The sequence below is a fragment of the Lucilia cuprina genome, chromosome 4, assembly GCF_022045245.1.
Source record: "Lucilia cuprina isolate Lc7/37 chromosome 4, ASM2204524v1, whole genome shotgun sequence".
Classification (NCBI taxonomy): domain Eukaryota; kingdom Metazoa; phylum Arthropoda; class Insecta; order Diptera; family Calliphoridae; genus Lucilia; species Lucilia cuprina.
In genome coordinates this window covers 44,715,718-44,735,387 of record NC_060952.1, presented here as the reverse complement: position 1 = coordinate 44,735,387, position 19,670 = coordinate 44,715,718, and the positions used below count along the sequence as shown (strand labels likewise).

The 19,670-nt window shown below is 28.9% G+C and overlaps 2 protein-coding genes across 2 annotated transcripts; both read left to right on the top strand.

Annotated features, from left to right (window-relative positions):
• The first annotated feature begins 3,871 nt into the window (after positions 1–3,871).
• Positions 3,872–8,175, top strand: LOC124419847 (protein zerknuellt 1). The gene is made up of 4 exons (XM_046950656.1): positions 3,872–3,955; positions 4,020–4,818; positions 4,891–5,008; positions 8,049–8,175. The coding sequence occupies exons 1-4, from the start codon at positions 3,872–3,874 to the stop codon at positions 8,173–8,175; spliced, it is 1,128 nt and encodes a 375-aa protein (XP_046806612.1).
• Positions 8,176–18,388: 10,213 nt separating this feature from the next.
• On the top strand, positions 18,389–19,356 carry LOC111674620 (protein zerknuellt 2). Its single transcript, XM_023435275.2, has 2 exons — positions 18,389–18,460; positions 18,529–19,356. Exons 1-2 carry the CDS (start codon positions 18,389–18,391, stop codon positions 19,354–19,356), a joined length of 900 nt encoding a protein of 299 aa, XP_023291043.2.
• Positions 19,357–19,670: the final 314 nt, after the last annotated feature.

The window sequence follows — 19,670 nt, the reverse complement described above, 5'->3', positions numbered from 1 at the left end:
AAAATATGTTCGTATTAGTATATGAGATCCTCAGCATTTCGTTTTTGTTCACTTTTGTATCACAGTATAATTATATGTACGCGTCGTATGATGCTAATATTGGTATCAAGTGAGAGCTGGGAATCTTTACATTGTATCTATATTATTTTTAACTCAGACAAAAAATCTAATAAAATTAAATTTAAAAATAAATTTTAATTACGAAGCAAAATTTTTTAACAACATTAATGACGTTTCAAAATAATTTTAACTTTGGTAAATTCGAAATTGAAATATTTATTTTTCTCTACAAGACTTTTTTGAGAAGCTATATTAAATTTGAAGAAAATTATCATGTTAGGACCATGAACGTAATCTACATAGCAATCTTGGAAATAATGATATCGCCTTTAATCGTCAGTTTTAGAATATTGTCGTTTTTTAGTTTTTGGCAATAGTTATACACTAATTCATTGGAACGAATTAATACTCGAAATAGTTTTAATTCGTAAATTAAAAATTAATTAGCTTAATATCTTTATACAGAAAAGTATTTCACAAGTAGGAAAACTAATATTAAAAAACTCTTAAAAAATTATCCGGTTATTAACCGGCTAATATAAAACTAAAAAATATTTGGTGAATAAACCGAATAATCAGAAACTGCAAGAGTTAGAGTCCTAAAATTTTGACATCTATGGCTAACGTGGCACTTTCCATAGAAAGAAAATATAAAATCAGTATATCTAAAAAATATAATTTAATAGGAACCACTTTAGTGTCAATATGATTATTTAAGGAAAGAGGAGCGGACTAGCAGTACAATACAAAAATTCGCTTATCGCTTATCGCTTCGAATTTTCCAATTTTGCGCAAAGAACTCTGCGTTCAATGTAAATATTTTGTGTAATAAATTCGGACTATCAATGAAGGCGTTGCACATCCTGAATAAAATATAATTATCTGAGCTAGCTTCTTCAAATTTTCAAAGAAGATCTTTAATAATCATCTAAATATTTTATGGAAAAAGAGAGGACTTTCATTGGGGGCGATGGAACCTCTAATATGAATTAAATACAAAAATTTTTAATCTGGAAAACTATTTGAGCTGGAATCTTTAAATTTTTTACGAAGAACTTCAACGTCCATCTGAACATTCATTAGAGGTGCTTGAAACTTCTTCTATGAATTAAATATAGAATTTTGTATATCTGGGAAACTATTAGAGTTAAAAAATTCAAATTATACATGAAGAACCTTGGCATTCAATTGGGGCCTTGATATCCCCCACTTCAATTAAGAAAATATATATCGGGAAAACTATTAAATATATTATTAAAATTTTTAATAGGTTACATTAAAATCTAAACTAATGTTTGAAAAAATTGGCGAACTTGCAATAATTTGCATCTGGATAACTATTATAGTTAGAATTTATAAAATCGTAGTGTTTTTTATTAACTTTGTTTATAGAGTAGCGAAGCAAATTGGGTATAGGTAGTCCACCTATAAACGTAACTTAACTTCTGTCTAAGAACAAATAAATTGACAAGTAAAGTTAAGTTTCTTTGAGTCTTTTAAATATTCACGCATATAGTAGTTACAACAGATTTGATAAAAAGAAAACATAAAATTGTAATGTTTTGTTTTAATACAAAATATTGTTTATAGCAACAAGCTTGTCACTTTGACAAAGAACAACAAAATCAATCTCAAATGAACTATTTAATCGACCGTTGTTATAAAAATTTAATATCTTTTATAATATATATTTTTTATATTATTTATAGTGTAATTACATTCGTAATACACTTTTAAATAGTTGCATAGTTATAAAAAAATTCTAACTCAAATCTACCATAACAAATGAAGAATCTCTCCTCAAATTCTCTAGTTATTGTTCTTTCCACTTGACTTTTCTATTGTTTTAAAGAATACGATAACAAAAATTCAATTCGAAGAATCGACTAAATCCTCTTTAGCGCCAGCCATAAAATTTTATTTTTGTTGAATATAATGAAACAAATTAAAACAATAGTAAAAGATACTCATACTAAATTATAGTGCATATACAATGTTCGTCAGTATGCTCGTATGTTATTTGCACATACGCGTAAAAGCAGTTTGTTTTAGTTGAAATTTTTGAAAAATAAAATACCTACAATTCGAAGTAATCTCAATTTTTTGCCTTCATCTTCTTCTCCTACATATGAAAACAAAAAGGACAAGGCGCCTCTGAAGGACTTAAACAAAATAGAACAAAACAATACAAAAAGAAAATATTTATACAAAGTCATAAACTGTGAAATCGAGCATAAAACCTTAAAAAATACACAGATACATGTAGACAAATGTAAATATCCTTTTTCGCAGCTTTAACACGTTATGAAAATACAAACACATATATGTAATTATGAACATGTATATGTAAATATTAGATTAATATGTTAGACTGAAGAACAACGCACAAAGAATCGTAAAATTAGTTTTCCTTTCGCTTTCGTTTCTGTAAATTTCTATTGCATTGCAGTGAAGTAGTAGTATGAAGAGATATTTTCCTATTTCCATCGACTAGATTTTGTGGTGACGTCCTATTCCGTATCCTGCTGTAACAGGTGTAAAATAGTTTTGCAATAGCCATGATCACCAAAAAAATAAAACAATGTATATAAAAGTATGTACTTGAAGATTGTCGTCGGATTATAGACAAAACCAAATGGAAATGATACGTCTATACATTGCAATATTTTGTATCTAGTCTTGTATATCTTCTCTGCGAAATTAGTTGTTAGTTTAAGTTGGTTGATATTTTTGACTAGACTTGGAAAAATGTGCTTGGTTTGTTACATTGTTGCAGGATGACGACAACGACAAAGACGACGAAGACTTGTGTCTTTGAGGCGTTATAAGTCGAAAGAATGTTGTCGGTCATTCGTTATACGCTTCGTCTCTTCTGATTATTGTCGTCATTGGTATTTTTTGACAGAATTCTGTTTTTCGAATTTCTCGACGACACAACGCTGTGGCGACTATGGATTTCCTTTCGGAGGAGACTCTATTCTAAGAAGAAATATAAATTTACATCCGCTCTGTTGCTTGTGGTACTTTCTGATTTTAGATGCCTTAAAGATTATTGAAAAATACTGTATACAGTCTGGGGGAATTAAATACGTAGGAATGAGTCGATAATTGAAAAATTAATTACACCGATATTTAAAGTTTTTTGAAGACCAGTTGTTTTTCAATCGTTTTTAATTTTATTACGTAAGTATTTTCTCCGCCGAAATAGATAATGATAAAATTCATAGAATTTAAAATGAGAATTTTTTAACAAATTCTAAATTTCTCCAACCTATTCTTTTAATTATGTTCTACAAATTTTGCTGTTAATCTATTTAGTTTGATTAAGTTTAAACAATACATTCCGATCTGAATATAAAGCCAAAGTATATATTTATTTGTAAAAATATCAGTGCATTTTTATACATTTTCAATATTTGATAATAGTTGCATTAAAAAATATCATAATTTTTAGATCATTTCACCTATAAGACTTTCCGATTACACTAACAATTGTAACTCAATCTTAAAAATCTTTAGAAAATAATATTTCTTTGTGTTTGGTATGATGTCTATCTACCTGATAAGTACTACTACAAAATGCTCATGTTACGCTGACGGCTCGTCTTGACGGTGCCAAAGAAGTCCGTCACCAAAAGGATTTATTGCACTGAACGCGAGTATTTAGGCAAATTTTGCAAGCAACGCTACAGGTACCAACAGTTAAAGTTCGTACTATATAAGTGACAGCGTTTTAAGCAGAGATCATCAGTATCTATTTAGATTTTCAACTAAGAACAACTTAAAACGACAAAAAATTTTACTTTTGAAAATGTCTTCAGTTATGCATTACTATCCAATGCACCAATCATCCAAGGTGTCGGTATACCAAACACCAGGGGTTAATTACAACAATGTAAGTTTTTGATAAAATTCCAAATGAACTCCATAATTTAATAATACTTTGTTTAATTTTCTAGATGATCTATCCACCAAATCAACAAATATACCCAACACCTATGGAACAAACTTATCATCAGCCTACTGCTCAACCTACGAGTAACGATGTTGAAATGCAACGTAATTCGTCGGACGAAAGCATACCACAATCGGAACCAGTACGCACTAAATTGAAACGCTCCCGAACAGCATTTACCAGTTCCCAACTTGTACAGCTGGAAAGTGAATTCAAAAGGAATATGTATTTATATCGTACCCGACGAATTGAAATTGCCCAGCGGTTGTCACTTTGTGAGAGACAAGTTAAAATTTGGTTTCAAAATCGTCGCATGAAATATAAGAAAGATATACAAGGTCCGCAAGAAACCAAAACAGCTACCAAAGCTACTCAGCCCATGACAGAACAAAATGTTCATAAGGGCATTGTACAGCGTTTGATGTCGTATTCTCAAGATCCCTCATTGCAATCGGCTGAGAAACGTACTCATAGCACTGCTTTTCCAAGCGCTGCTGCTACTACTTCAAATCCCGCCAAAGTTCATCATGCTGAAGTTAGTTTTCCCAAGGAAATGCCAGTTACAAAAATATCTCCCAGTCCAAATCAATCATTTACTCCAGATCTAAATGAAATATTAGATCATCTTTCGGAAAGTTCTCCAACAAGTAGTCAAAACACTTCTTCGTCTTCCTTAAATACATCCAGCTATACTTCATACAATTTGGACATGGTTTTGCAATCGATTAAACAAGATTTGGAACTATCAGCTCAGGCTTGGTCAAGGGGTTCGGTTGCAAATGCAAATCATGGCAGCAACAATCATTTGAGTATCGCTAGCACGGCTGGCAATGATTTGCCAACCCATCAACCACAACAACGCACACAATGGACTTCAAATGTTCCAAGTGCTACACCCACACCTTCTATGAATTTGACTTGGGGAGAACCAGTTGCAAAAGCCATGAAAGTAAATCGTTCTCATTTAAATTCAACTGGAATGTACTATAACTATAATAACTGAAGATATGGTTTCACAAGCTATTTCAGTATATAATTTAATAGATATTCTTATTCCTTAGTAACACGTCACTTTAATTGACGATAATTAATTTAAGCTATATAATTGCATGTGAATTAGCCTTTAAAGGCATTTTAATACTTAAGTTAAAATATTTTAATATTAATATATATAATAGTATTTTTGGTAGTTTTAATTTAGAAAAATAATTATAAATTATAATAAGGTTTTCTGTACCATATATGAATAAGTTTTGTTTAGATAATATAGATTTATTTTTTAATAATGATAATATATATGTACATACACACATATTCAAATAATAAATATGTCTTTTCTATCCTATTAAACTTTTTTATTTAAAAACATTTTTGTGCAAAATATTTTCAACACATTTCTTGAAATTGATCTGAAGCGCAGTCTACATACAAGATACAACATGATATGATATATTACAGTAACCTAAAGTTTTAATGTTACTATAACAATCATCGGAAAGTTTCATATTTATATTTAGTGAATGGCACTAAATGTTTATATTAACGAAAATATATGTTTTTACCACGCCTACATAAATCAATAAAATATACTAAAATATACTATAGTGAATTTATTAAATCAGCAATTGTTAGTCATTTAAACTGTAGCATATTTCTTAAATGTAAACAAACAAATTTGATGTTTTTAGGAGTTTTTGATAGAAATACGAAAATTATGTAAAATAAATAAATAAAAAAATGAATACGATTAGATTAAAAAAAAAACAGAAATTTATACAAAAATAACTTTTTTTAAGAAAATTCTGTTAATATGTATAATTAGACTTAATCGCTGAATAATTGTCTCCATTGTTTTGGAATTAGTTCAACATCACATTCATTAGATGATAAAATCAAATCGCCATCATATGCTAAAATATAATTTTTATCAATACAATTTATCTCGTGAATAGGGGACGAGATCAAAGAATTTTTAGGAGTTTTTTTTCTTTGTAAAATAGTCAGTCATCAAACTTTGAGATTTTTTACTTTATATGTTGCTTATACAACTCTTGATATCCGGAAAATAGATCAGTTAGTCCCAGTTGAATATTTTATGATCTTTTAATATATAGAGAATTTGAATATATTTGAATCCGCATAAACAAATTCGCATAAAATTAAAACGTGTTCCTTAGGCTTTATAATTATTTTCATTCTCGAAAACCTTTTTTTTCAATTTTTGTATTAGAGTACATAAAACAACATAACAGAGTTATCTGTAATATGGTCCTCACCTATGATATCATAAAGTTATATGGATGTATATTTTTATTTCATGTGCGAAGTAGTCGAAATTATTGTAGTGAAATAAATAAAAGAAAAAAGTCATAACAAATTAATTTCATAAATTAATATTTTTGGTGAATATTTTCCCATTTTAAAATTAATATTATAACGCTTATATACTACGCTAGTGAAGAAACCGATTTGTCGGTTAACCGAGAACAAAAAAACGGTTTACCGAAATATATTGAAATATAAGGAATCTCACATTAGTGAAAATTCGATATACCTTACCTTTTATAGCGATCATTTAAGATATTTTATACTCGTTATAACGAAAAAATACCTATAAACAATTCCAGCTTTTGACTTTATATTGATATTGTTATTGTCAAAAACTTGATTGAGCAATTATAATATTATGTAAAAATTAAAGAAGTCGTTCGTAATCCTAATTTTAGTTATTCTGCATATGGGCGTTTCCACCGAAAAGTCCACCGTGGCTCAAAAACTAAAAGTCATCAAAAATAAAATTTCAACTTCTATTATTATAGAAAAAGAATCAAATTTTATTATATTAAAGACGCCAAAGCTTTTCTTAACCACTATTATGAGAAATCGGAATTAAAAGTTACAATAATATTTCAGGCATATTTTTCCACCTTTAGTAGCATTTGCTTTTGATAGTTTTTATTATTTTAAAGGCTAATATTTAAATGGACTTTTATCGGAAAACATTTGTTGAATCAATAGTTATCTTAAAACATACAAATGTAAAAAGATAAAGATCCTTAAAAGGCAAATTTTCGGTTTTCTTTCATAGACTTTCAATCCTGTTTCAACGTTCATCACGTTGAAACAGGATTTATCCCGATAACTTTTTAGTTGGTACTCAGAAGTATTAAAAACTTTGAATCTAAATCAAGTTTAGTATATAGAACTCAATTTAAAAGAAAAGAAAAATAATTCTAAGCGGGGTTATTTTTATAGAATTTCAAAGTCTGTCACGTCACATTACATAAATTTTCTCAAGTGCAACCTTCGAATTGTGAAATATTGTTATTTAAAAAGATGTGATATTTATGCAATTTATTCAATTAGGTGATAATTATGATTTTATAGTTGATAGGTGGAAGAAAGAGCACAGAAATTCAACAAATGATATTTTTAAGAAATGTATGGAAAAAAGTGATTTTCGGATATTGGCTTTATATTGGCGTTATGACCGATTATTGTATTATCATCAGAAGGGTCAGTGGTTGTACATTTGGAAGTTTTTTGTGTGTTTGTATTATCAGGATGGCGAAATTTTAGTTATATATCCAAGTTTATGGGTATATCAAATGTGGGCTTTGTATGGAAGCTATGCCTAATCATGGACGAATTTAAAAAAAAAAATGGGATGAACGATTTTTGTGTATGTCAAAATTATATGTATTGAATTTAATGGCAATATAAGCATTTTTAAAAGTTTTATGTTAATTAATGTTAATTCTTATATTATTTTTATACGGGTGATATTTTCAACTAAAATGTTATTAAATAGTCGAAATATTTCTCCGATTCCAAAAACTTTCAACAATGTCCATCCAAAATAAATCTATGGACTAATTAGTTTGCAATAATATTGCAAATTTCATCATTGGAAATTTTGTCACATCACGACATGTCATGTCACGTCACGTCACACATAACGGCTTGTACAAAAAAATCTGAAAACTATCAATAAATATTCCAAATTACAATAAAAAAGGTTTTAACCAAATAGCCAGGTGAAACTCGCAGATTTTTACATTTTTGTCAAAAAAGAAATAAGCAACTTCTATTTCTGTCACACCACGTCACGCACTTTAACTACTTATATCTTAGGGCCATTAAGATCTTTCAATTTCTAATAAAAGTTTAAAACTTATACATTAATGAAATTTTACTGCAAAATAAATAATTTCGAAGAGTAGGAAGATATCCCAAAATTCCATAATTATTACAGAGTCTTGAAATTATAAGCATGACCTCAGTTATCGATTCTCAAGTTCAGTTCTTTTAAATAGTATACATTTATCTTCTTAATTGAATTTGGATCAATCAAATAAAATTAAGTTAAGGAAATAGGAGGAAATTATGTGGTTAGAAAACAAAAATTAAAATTTTTAAACGCGAAAAAAACGCGTGTGTTGTTCTTAGTTATTTGAAATAAACTTTGATGTAATAATTTCATACATTAGTTTGAATGTTTTTTCCATTAAATAAATAAATTTACTAGAAAAAATAATTCCGACATAATAATTTGATTTAACGAATTATATCATTCGTTATACCAGGATTTGCCTGTACCTATATTTAGTTGGAAGAAGACATCTTTTAAGGGGCCTCAGTTCCATACAAGCAATTGAAAATCTTGATCTCATTACAATCCGTAATTTAGAGCGGGGATATAATGTTATTTTTTGTAGAGTATTTCTTGTTCGTAAAAAGACTTTTAGTGCATTATTAGAGCCATACATATAAACTTCAATTCAATAATCTAAAATTTTCTGAAAAGACCAAGCAAAACCCCAAACTATTTTTCTTATAAATCTTCAATTTATATGCATTAGACCGACTCACTTTGTATGGAAAACAAAAACGTGTTTTTGTTACCATTCTTTTAAAATTTTGCAAACTTTGCGCACCACTACCATTTTTTGTAAGTCGGTCTAATATAAATTCTTAAATATTTTTAACATTTCCTACCATTTGTTTAACAATCTATGATCTGTTTTTAAGTTTTTGTTCATGATAAATACGCGTTGGCCATTACAATACAGATGACATGGCTGACTTTAAAATAAAAATCAAACAAGTAAGAGTGCTATATTCGGCTGTGCCGAATCTTATATACACTTCACCATAGTGTATTTTAAACATAATTGATCTTACAGTCTAGTTAATAAAAACATTAAAAAAATTTGAGTCGATTTAAGCCGAATGTTTCGGCGGCGGCTTAAGCAACTAAATATAGTTCGGCGGCTAAGCTAAGACTCGAAGCCGGTCGACTTCGACATCTGATTCATTGCTGGTAAACATTGACAAGACGTAGATTTTGTTTTTGTTTATCGTAAAAAAAATTGTTTTAAAAAGCACTTGGAAGAAATTTGTGTTAGTTTTAAATTTCAAACTTACATTATTCGCATAAAAATTATTATACAATAACTCACAATCTACTCTCATATAATTGAAAACGTTTTAAATACTTTTTTCTATTCATTAAAAAATATATTTGCAAAACAAAAGGGAAAATTATTTTATTTTAACAAAAAATGCAAATCATATTTTTTTGCTGTGTATTTTTTGTATGTTTGGATTCCAAACATACAAAACATACACACGTGTACATCTTTTTCTATATACAGTGTTTTTGTTGCTGTTTTAACAATTTTTTGATGAAATTTTCAGAGGTTGTCTCGGATTTTTGCTCATATCTCCGTTATTTACCGACCGATTTTGCTGATTTTAAATAGCGATCTTCTCGAAAGCATGTCTCATAGAATTATTGAAGATTCGGATCTCGCCGATATCTGGGGTCCTCTAAAAACTGATTTCAACAGACAGACAGACGGACATGGCTTAATCGACTCCGCTATCTATAAGGATCAAGAATATATATACTTTATAGGGTCGGAAAATTATATTATAGAAATTACAAACGGAATGACAAACTTATATATACCCTTCTCACGAGGGTGAAGGGTATAAAAACTGTTTTTTTCATCGAAGTTTGTAAAACCTCGATTAAATATTCATTTTTTCAATTGAATTAAAAAGCCATAAGACTAGATTGAAGGAGAATTTGTTTGGTTTTTCCTCGGGTTTTCCAACAGAATTATGAATACTTATCACGCTTAGTTGTTACCTGTAATTTAGTAGCGGGCTTCATGAAATTACATATAGGTAGATTTATGTATGTATATGACCCTATAATAAATATTCGCTTCTAAGTAGTTTAGTTTTAGTTTAAATTTTAAATAATCACACCCTATAAAATTAAATCCATTTTAAAGATAAATTTTATAGCTTAGAATTATATAAATTAAATCCTTACTAGGATTCGATTGTATCTATGAGTTTTTCACCTGGATTTTCCCAGTTGTTCAATCGCTTCGAAATGTATCCATATGATATGTAAAGCACTAGTACGACTACTTAAATTGATCGCAATTTCTTATAAAATCCTTTGATTACTTAATTCGTATGTTACGTATGTATGTAAGAGCTCTTCGCTGATGAAGCTTAATAAGAAATGTGTTAACTTAAAAAATTTCTTTTAAACGATTTGCTAATTCAGTATTTCTAGAATTGCTGATAGATCATCTTGCTTGTTCTATTTAAATTTAAAATATTTATTGTATTCGAAAAGGAGATCAATAATATTTACTGTACTTACATTACAATAGGAAGTTAATTAGAATACCTACATTATTGACCACAAAATAAAATACAATTTTTGTATAATGTTTTAACAAATAAAATACAATTTTTGTATTTTTGAAACAGTCAAAGAAGGTTAAGTTATTTTTGCATAAATAGTGCAGTAATTGTAATTGAAGCTTTACCATTTGGTTATAGGTCAATTACAAATTACTAATTATTGATTAGTAATACGATTTTTTAGTTAAAGAAAAATGAAAATGAGGGATATCGATTATAAGATATACTTGACTCAAAGTTAGAAATTTTTATCATTTTCGTAGAGGAATTCACGTCTAAGTAAAAGTTATTTATGTAGTTTTTCAGGATATTATTATTAATTATTTTAACATTTAAAATAAATCGACTAAAACGTTTGTCAAAAAGCAACACTTAATCATTATGTAAAACTGTTATACTTTGCTAAAACAGTTTTACATAACGATTATGATAAATATCGGTCATGCAGTTTTCCATACATATAGTATTGCCAGCTGCAAACTATATTGTAGGTAATAAAGTGTTTCCGTTATATTTTAAAGCAACTTATATTGATAAAACAGTTTATCATGTCTTCAAATTTGTTTACCCAAAGGATAACACTGATTTTGTTTAGTTGCTGTGAAGAGAAAATTAGCAATAACATGCAGTGTTGACAGTTAAAAATCGATCATTTAAAAATACCAGAAAAGGCTTAAAAAGGCTAGAGAACGGCTAAATTGTTATACTTTAAGTAGTTTATAATTTATTATTATTATTTATATATTTCCGTAATTACATTCAAATATGTACGTTGAATTTTATTATCGATATTATATTATTGGAATAGACCTTTAAATAAGGACTTTAACAAATTATGGACCAGAGGATTTCGAGCTCAAACAAATTTTTAAAGGCAATAATTTGTATTCAATTTTTAAAACCATATTTTAAGCGTAAAAGTAATTGGTGAATTTTAGGCAGATCTTCATACAATTTTGTACATAGATTTTGATGAAATTTATCATTATGCTCGTATTTTATGTCAGTTACTAAAGTTAAGGTGCTGAGATGATTATGCAATCATATTTTTAATCCAGAAATTAGCGTTTAAATTTTGTGCCGTAAACGATGGTAGTAGAGTCAACTATAGTCCGATAAAATTTAGTTTATGTTAACTGTTTAAAACTTTTTTTAGTCCCAAACAAACCATACCCATAAGGAATATATCGGATATTTCCAAAATCTCAGATCTATTGAATGATAGATATGATTGTAAAAATATGAAATTTTTTCTTCCCATATAAGATCCGGTCAGTATAGTATACATATTAGAGGTGTAAAAAGATTATGAATATTGCTTGGATGGGTCTAATTTTTTTTCTCGTTAGAGTCTAAAATCAGCTGGTGCACAATTTTAGCCAAGGTAAAAAATCTCATTAAATTGATGTATTACGTTAGTATGCACTTTCATTGCCACGGTAAGGAGTTCTTCGAAGTTGTATTCAAATATCTTGATAGTTATATAATTCCGTATATAACATTACTCATGAACACTAACTGGAATATTCTTATTTACGTCCAGGAAACTGATTTTTTGAACATTGAAAAATAATACATTTAAAAGAAAACTATGTGTTTTTTGTTGCGTACAACAGGCCCGATAGAGGCCTAAGTAAATTTCTTCGGATTTGATTCAGTATACATCCTCCTATCTTAATATTTCAGGCACGATGGTGTACTAGTTCACATTTCCCTCAATCAGCATCTGGTGATAATTTCTGTAAATATGTATATGCGAAACTATTAAACAATTGTTAGCGTAACCACAAATTTCCTAGTATAATGGAAACATTTGGCATATTTTTTTTTCAAATAATTTAGAATATGTTAAGATTATCTTTAATTTAATACAAAATTAAGCTTTAAATTTTTGTCTTTATTATCAACCATATGCAGTTGAGCTTACACAGATAACAAGAACATTTAGTAATCAAAGGATTTGATAAGACACTTCTGAAGAATTGAGATCTATTTCAGAAGTCGTAGTAAAGCTTTACATTTTAAATTAATGGATACACTTTTTGAACGAACAACTGGGAAAATCCAGGCGAAAACTCATAGACACAATTGTATCTAAGCATGTGAGGATTTAATTTATAGAATTCTAAAGTTTAAGTATGATATTTGAAGAAATATATTTTTATGGGGTGTGATTATTTCAAACTAAACGAACTTGTCGTAGTTCATATTGGCACAAGTATATAAATATAAAGCCAGCAACTAAATTACAGGTAGCGACTTAGCGACAAAAGTATTCATAAGTCTGCTGGAAAACCCCAGGAAAAACCAAAAAAATCTCTTTCAGCATAGTCATGCAGTAAAATAATCTAAAGAGTACATAGTAGGTATGTGTGTATTTTATATGATCACCCCATATAAAATAAATCCGCGGTGCATTTTTTGTTTTGAAGGAGTAATAAAATCAGGTATAATTATATTTAGAAACACTCTTTTTTGCGTAGAATGCTGAAAGAGGTAGATTGGTATACAAATTTTCAAAGGTAAATTATATGATTTTTTCCATCGAATTCGTTGTCGTTTAACAAGAAATGATAAGACATGTTAACGAATATTTTTTTGTAAATTTCCAATAATATTTTTTATAATAACAAAACATAAAACTTATTTTTCTATTATACTTTTAAATTTTGTATATAATTATTATTAAAAAATTAATACTTAAAAAATATTTTTTACATAATGCTCATTAGTTACAATACTATTATAATTCCAATTTCGAGAATTGTGATAAAGAAAAACACCGATATACCTAATCTTTATTTTGTGACATAGAATCGATTGGCGTACTCCGTTTTGAAAAGTTTTGTCAAAATCGGGAAATCCTGCGTTTTAAATTATAAACTGATTATAAGGCATTATTTTTAAATTGAAAAAAGTTTTCACTCATAGACATACGAACTATTAATGAAAAACTAAATATATACGCATAATAGACTCTAGTTTCATGTATTTATTGACTTTTCTATGTGTGAATGTTTTTTTAAATTTGAATAATCAAAAACCAACTTAAACTGTTAGTTTAAATTACAGTATCTCCCAGTTTTTAGCCAACTTTTTAAAACGGAGTGTGTCACTAGATTCGAAAATTAAGTTCACTTGTTTTGGCGTTTTTCAGTGTTTTTTAAAGTTGAAATTTTACTTACAGTGTAATTTTAATTTCTTCAGTAAGTGGTAAATCCTTACATGAATATTGCATTAACTTTGAGAAATGCTAATATCATTCCCAGGCGCGTATCCACGGGAGGAAAAGAGACATTACACCCTCCCCACAACCGTAAATTTTTCATACAAAATATATACATCAGGAAAAAGTAAAAAAGAAAATAAGTAAAACAAGTATAGTCGGGCATGGCCGACCCTTTACTATGAGTATATTTTTAAAAATTTTACTTTTTATAAAGAAACTTTTTGTTGAATATTACCATAATTCCAAAGTATTTAAGCAATTTGTTGATAAAAAAAACTAAAATTTTTAAATGAGGCTTTTTATAGGTCAAATATGGGCCGATCTTCGGTAAATTTGGGAAAAGGATATATTTTTAAATAACAGTTAGTTTTGTTGAGCTTCATTGCGATACCAATGGTTACAAGTCAATTTTAAATGTTTAAGACATTTTTTGAAGGGGGGTAGGGCCGATCCTTACGAAAATCTGCAGTGTCATTTTTACTTATATAAAATTTATTTGTGCCAATTTTTAGAGAGATAATAGAATATTTGACGTAATTATGCCATAAAAATCGGGAGGTACGATTGTATGGGGGCTAGGTGAAATAATAGAACGATTTCAACCATTTTCATAGGCTTCGTCCCTGTGCCAAAAAACATGTTTGGTCCAAATTTCATCAAATTATTTTGAAAATTGCGTCCTGTACCTTGCGTACAAGGTTTACATGGACAGCCAGCCATGTTATACATTAATTTTTCTAGTATCAAAACATACTTCGCCAATAATTAATGCATTATTTTATGTAATTATTAAATAACATTTTATTAATATCAACCATTGCTTTCTTTGGTAATTTCGTTCTACCGACTGGCCTCTGTCCCATCCTGTACCCTTAAATCGACGACTTCTGTAATTTGTGGTTATCTGATCTATAATGAAACAAATACCCCAAAAATACTTTATTGTGTAAAATAAGAAAATCGTATTTAATAAACAAAATATTGCAATGGATTGTCTAAGCCAAAATCAATAGGCGAACATCAGTCAGGAGTCTCATTGTGTCTTTCGACAATAACTTTACCAATGGATAGATCAGATTGACTGGTGTGTCACCAAAGTCAAATTTTCTTTTCACACTTGTATTGTTGTGCGCTCAAAATATCACATTATCCTTTTAATGTACTTTAAATATTTTCTCTGAGAATGGCCGAGGCAATTGCAGTAGAAGAAGAAAGAAAGTGTACAAGTAATTTTTAGTAAAATAAAAACGGCTCGCCATGATATCGCGACACTAATGCGTAAGTAGTTTATAGCAACAAATTGTTAATTTCCTGTACATTTGGTTACACCTTATGGAAAAATATGTATGTCCTTGTATGTACATTTTCTATTAGTAGTTTGCTGTTTGAAATTGAAATGTTTTCTTAGAGAAAATACTGCGCACGCGACGACTAGCCAAAATCATATGGACATTTATATTAGTCAATTTTCGATTTGGTATAAGTAATTGTATACGAATATCTATTTTCTGATTGTTTTGTAATTTATATTCGTAAGCTAAAACAACAATCGTGTGCAGTTCTTCCTTATTTATTTTCACTTTTGTCCCATAATTTAAGTCTCGTCGTATGGTAGACAAAGTTCAGTATAGGTATAATTATGAATGCTTTTTTTATTAAGGACTTTTTAAATAATAAAAACAAATAATAATTATAAACCATGCAATTCTGCTTTATGAAAAATATACATATTTCACTTTTGCAAGATGTGTATTAAAAATGTCAAATAAATGAATAATTAAACCAATTAATAATATAATTATCTGATATGTAAATTCTAAATTGTAACATATTTATGACTTAAAAATTTTATATGTAAGAATTAAAAATTATGTATGTAAATGGAAATGTACAAAAGTAAAATATCAGTATGATTCTAAAATTGCATATTTTATTTAAGATATATGACTAAAAACTTGTCTTTCTTTGTAAACATTAAAGAAGTTGAAAATTATTAAATATAAATGGTTCTGAAACGTAAATTAATACTTATGTATGTATAGTGCTGGAAAAATAATTACAAAGATAGGTATTACTGAAAGACTTTACCGACCATATGACGAGACTCGATTCTGTCTATAATACTAGTACGAATATAATAATTCATCAGGAAAGGCATATTCTAATATACATACATACACATATCAAATAGACAACTGACTAAATGCCCATATGATTTGGCTAGTCGTCGTGTGCGCAGACTTTTCTCTAAACGAACAAATCAATTGTTAAATTCAACTACAAGGGCACATTACTCAAAAACTAAAATAAATTCAAAGCAAACGGTCTAAGCTATACATTTACGCATTATTGTCGCGATGTCATGGCGATCCTTTTATAATATTCTGCAGAACTTGTACTTTCTCTCTGTCTGTTGTGATCACCGCAGTGATTCTCAGCGTATATATTTAAAGAACATTAAGAGGAAAATGCAATATTTTGGGCACATAACAATGCAAGTGTGAAAAGACCAATGTCTTTTCGAAAATTTGACTTTGGTGACACATCAGTCGATTTGATTGATGAAAGAGCAACAACAATTGCACTCAAAGTAAAATCGAAAGACATAACGAGATGTAAAAAATACTTATGGTCGGAATACACAATAAGACTCCTAGCTGATGTTCGTCCACTGATTTTGGCTTCGACAATGTTTTGTTTATCTAATATGATTCTGTTGTTTTACATAATGATTTTTTTTTAGTTTTTGTTGATTTTGGCATCAGATAACCACAAATTACAGAAGCCGTCTTTAGGGCCACAGCATGGTATAAGAGTCTGTCAGTTGAATCAGTTAAGACATTTATTTTTAATATTAGATATTAATATGTTATTATTTAATAATTGAATAAAATATTTGTATAAGTTATAATTGTCGGTAATAGTTATAAATTCCAGCAAAAAATTTGACTTTTCCACTCATAAATACATTATTGCCTTCTCAATGCGGTATCACAATATATAAACTACCGCAAGCTTCTTTGTAATACAGATGTAGTGGTGTACTTCCCAGCAAGAAAGGGGCTTCCTTGGCAGTGGATTTGTAAGGCATAGAGCAGTTGCTACTGCTTACACTTGTTATGAAATATGTATAGGATTCCTCGCGTTGAGGCTCTGCTTAAGGAATCTAAAATGTCCATATTTCACAATATTGAATTTGTGCTGTTTTCACTGAATTAATATTATTTTTCGATTTTAAGATGTTGGGAAGCAAATTTGTACACCACAAACAATAATTGCTGACTATAAAGCTTCCAAAATCTTTTTTGTAAGGCAATAATTTAAAATTGCAATTGTGGAAGCAGTTTGGGATGCATTAGTTATATTTATTGCTTCCAAATCAAGAATATTTTTGCTGGGTTATAATACGACCGGAAGTCCAAACATTAAAGTATGTTAAATTTTAATGAAGTAGAATAGTCGCTACAACCATATTTACTTTAGAGAACGGGTGTTTACATGTTGGTGGGTCGTTTCTCGAACTTTCGATATTGTAACCTTATTAAGGTGATGTATATAAGTAAAAAATATTGACAAAATCATATTAACTATTGATTAAATTTTAGGTAATTGTTTTTTTTTTTCTTCAAAGAAGAAATGTAACTTCATGTGATAAATTTTTGTACGAAATGTTAGAGTTTTAAAAGTATTTGTAATCTCCACTTAGTCTAAATAAAAAATATTTTGTCTACTTTCTAGTTTTAAAGTACAATTTGTACAATTTGTACAATTTTCCTAATTTAGATTTTTAAGGAAATTCCTTAATACATTTTACTTCCGTTTATTCGCTTTAATCAACTATACTTTCCTAATGACTCATCATCTAAAAATGTATTTTGTACGTAAGAGTATGTAATAAAATTGAACTCAACCATACATTTTATGTATCATTTAATTTATCAAAAACACAATCTTTTGGTGACAAATCATTTGCCCATAAACTATAATATTTAGACAAACTAACCAACCATCTAACTGAATCACTATATCTATTCATAAGTAAACATATAGACTCAGTTAGACAGCCTGTAAGCAGAGTGAACAAGACTAGTCGAAATGCTATTACGCATATTGAAACGCCGGTCTGGCTGCTTAGGCTTATTGTCACGATCCTTAAGCGAAAGACAAGCGTACAGCAGAACACAGGTAGCAGGTAAGAAAATCACAACTAATTCCGATTTGCAATAGTCCTTGGCTATAAATCCAACAAGCAAATAGCGATGTGTCCTGTATGTATACAGGTATAAAAAAATATTTCTCAAAGTTTCATATAAATACTTTGGTTAAGCAAACATTGACCACAATCATCCATAACTATTCAAGCAAGCAACACCTACATCTTTTATTGGAATTTTTAAACGTGAACAACAAAAATGGAATTCTTGAACAACATGAATTTAGAAGAATACTTGTCACAAACGTTGCAATATCAAAGTGGCCTTAATGTAAGTTTTAAAAATTGGTTTTATTAATTTAACAATTTACTAACTTTTGAATATTTTTTATTTTACAGATTATGGACACTTATCTTCATACACCAGTGGCTTCTATGTCACCTTCCCCCTCTCATAGTTACTCCGCAACAACATCGCCCGTTTCACCATCATCATCCATCGAATCAAAAGGTACTTGCAAGGCCAAACGCATACGTACAGCATTTACTAGCAAACAACTGATCGAATTGGAACGTGAATTTCACATTAATAAGTATTTATGCCGTCCTCGTCGCATTGAAATTGCCGAACGTTTAGATTTAACCGAACGTCAAGTTAAGATTTGGTTCCAAAATCGCCGCATGAAAAGCAAGAAAGATGCTTCAAAAGCACCAAAAGATTATACCAAACTGCGGGGTTGTTCATCCTCAACCCAACAAAACAATCAATGTTCAGATAATTTACCTCTATTCTTGGCGAATACTGAAATTTCAACTGTCAAGCAAGAACCTATGGAGTCATTATCCAATACGAGTTTTGACCAGCAATATAAAACATCTCCAATGACATCACCCAACAGTCTGAATGAGTCGACTTATGTGAATACAGAACCTCATTATCAATCTGCATTCAATTCGCCACCACAATCTATGGAATATTTAGGCTCTTCATCGGAATCTCTAGCTCATAATGAGTCCTTCTTCAACTCCACATCATCATTGTTCGATGATTACCAACCACTTCCTTGCTTCAATGATCAAAAAGATATTTTGGATTTCCTAATGTCGGAACATGTGCCAAATAATCAGACATCGTCGTCTTCATCCTCATTGTCAGCATCTACTTGTTTAAGTTCTTTACAATTTGACATGGATTTTGATTTTGTACAAAATCTCTTAAATATGTAACAAATTTACGGTATTTTTTAAATTATCTATTACTGTATGTATGTGTTAAAGTGTAAATATTATAGATTTAAATTATTATTTATTATATTTAATTAAAGTTAAGAAAATATTTTTTTATGCTGTAAGATGTATTCCTAATTATTGATACTATGGTTTCATTTAAAAACTTTGCAAATAAATATGTACAATTTTAATAATATTTAAATAAGTTTGTATTGTTTACTTATTTCTTATTATAGTAGTAATTTTTTAAAGAAAAAATCATAACTTTAGGGGTAAACTTCCAAAATTCTAAAAATGTTGAATATTAATTT

Coding starts and splice junctions, on each gene's coding strand:
- LOC124419847 (XM_046950656.1), top strand. CDS start 3,872: ATGTCTTCAGTTATGCATTACTATCCAATGCACCAATCATCCAAGGTG. Junction 3,956..4,019: donor CAGGGGTTAATTACAACAAT/GTAAGTTTTTGA, acceptor TTAATTTTCTAG/ATGATCTATCCACCAAATCA. Junction 5,009..8,048: donor ACTGGAATGTACTATAACTA/TAATAACTGAAG, acceptor TTAACCAAATAG/CCAGGTGAAACTCGCAGATT.
- LOC111674620 (XM_023435275.2), top strand. CDS start 18,389: ATGGAATTCTTGAACAACATGAATTTAGAAGAATACTTGTCACAAACG. Junction 18,461..18,528: donor AATATCAAAGTGGCCTTAAT/GTAAGTTTTAAA, acceptor TTTATTTTACAG/ATTATGGACACTTATCTTCA.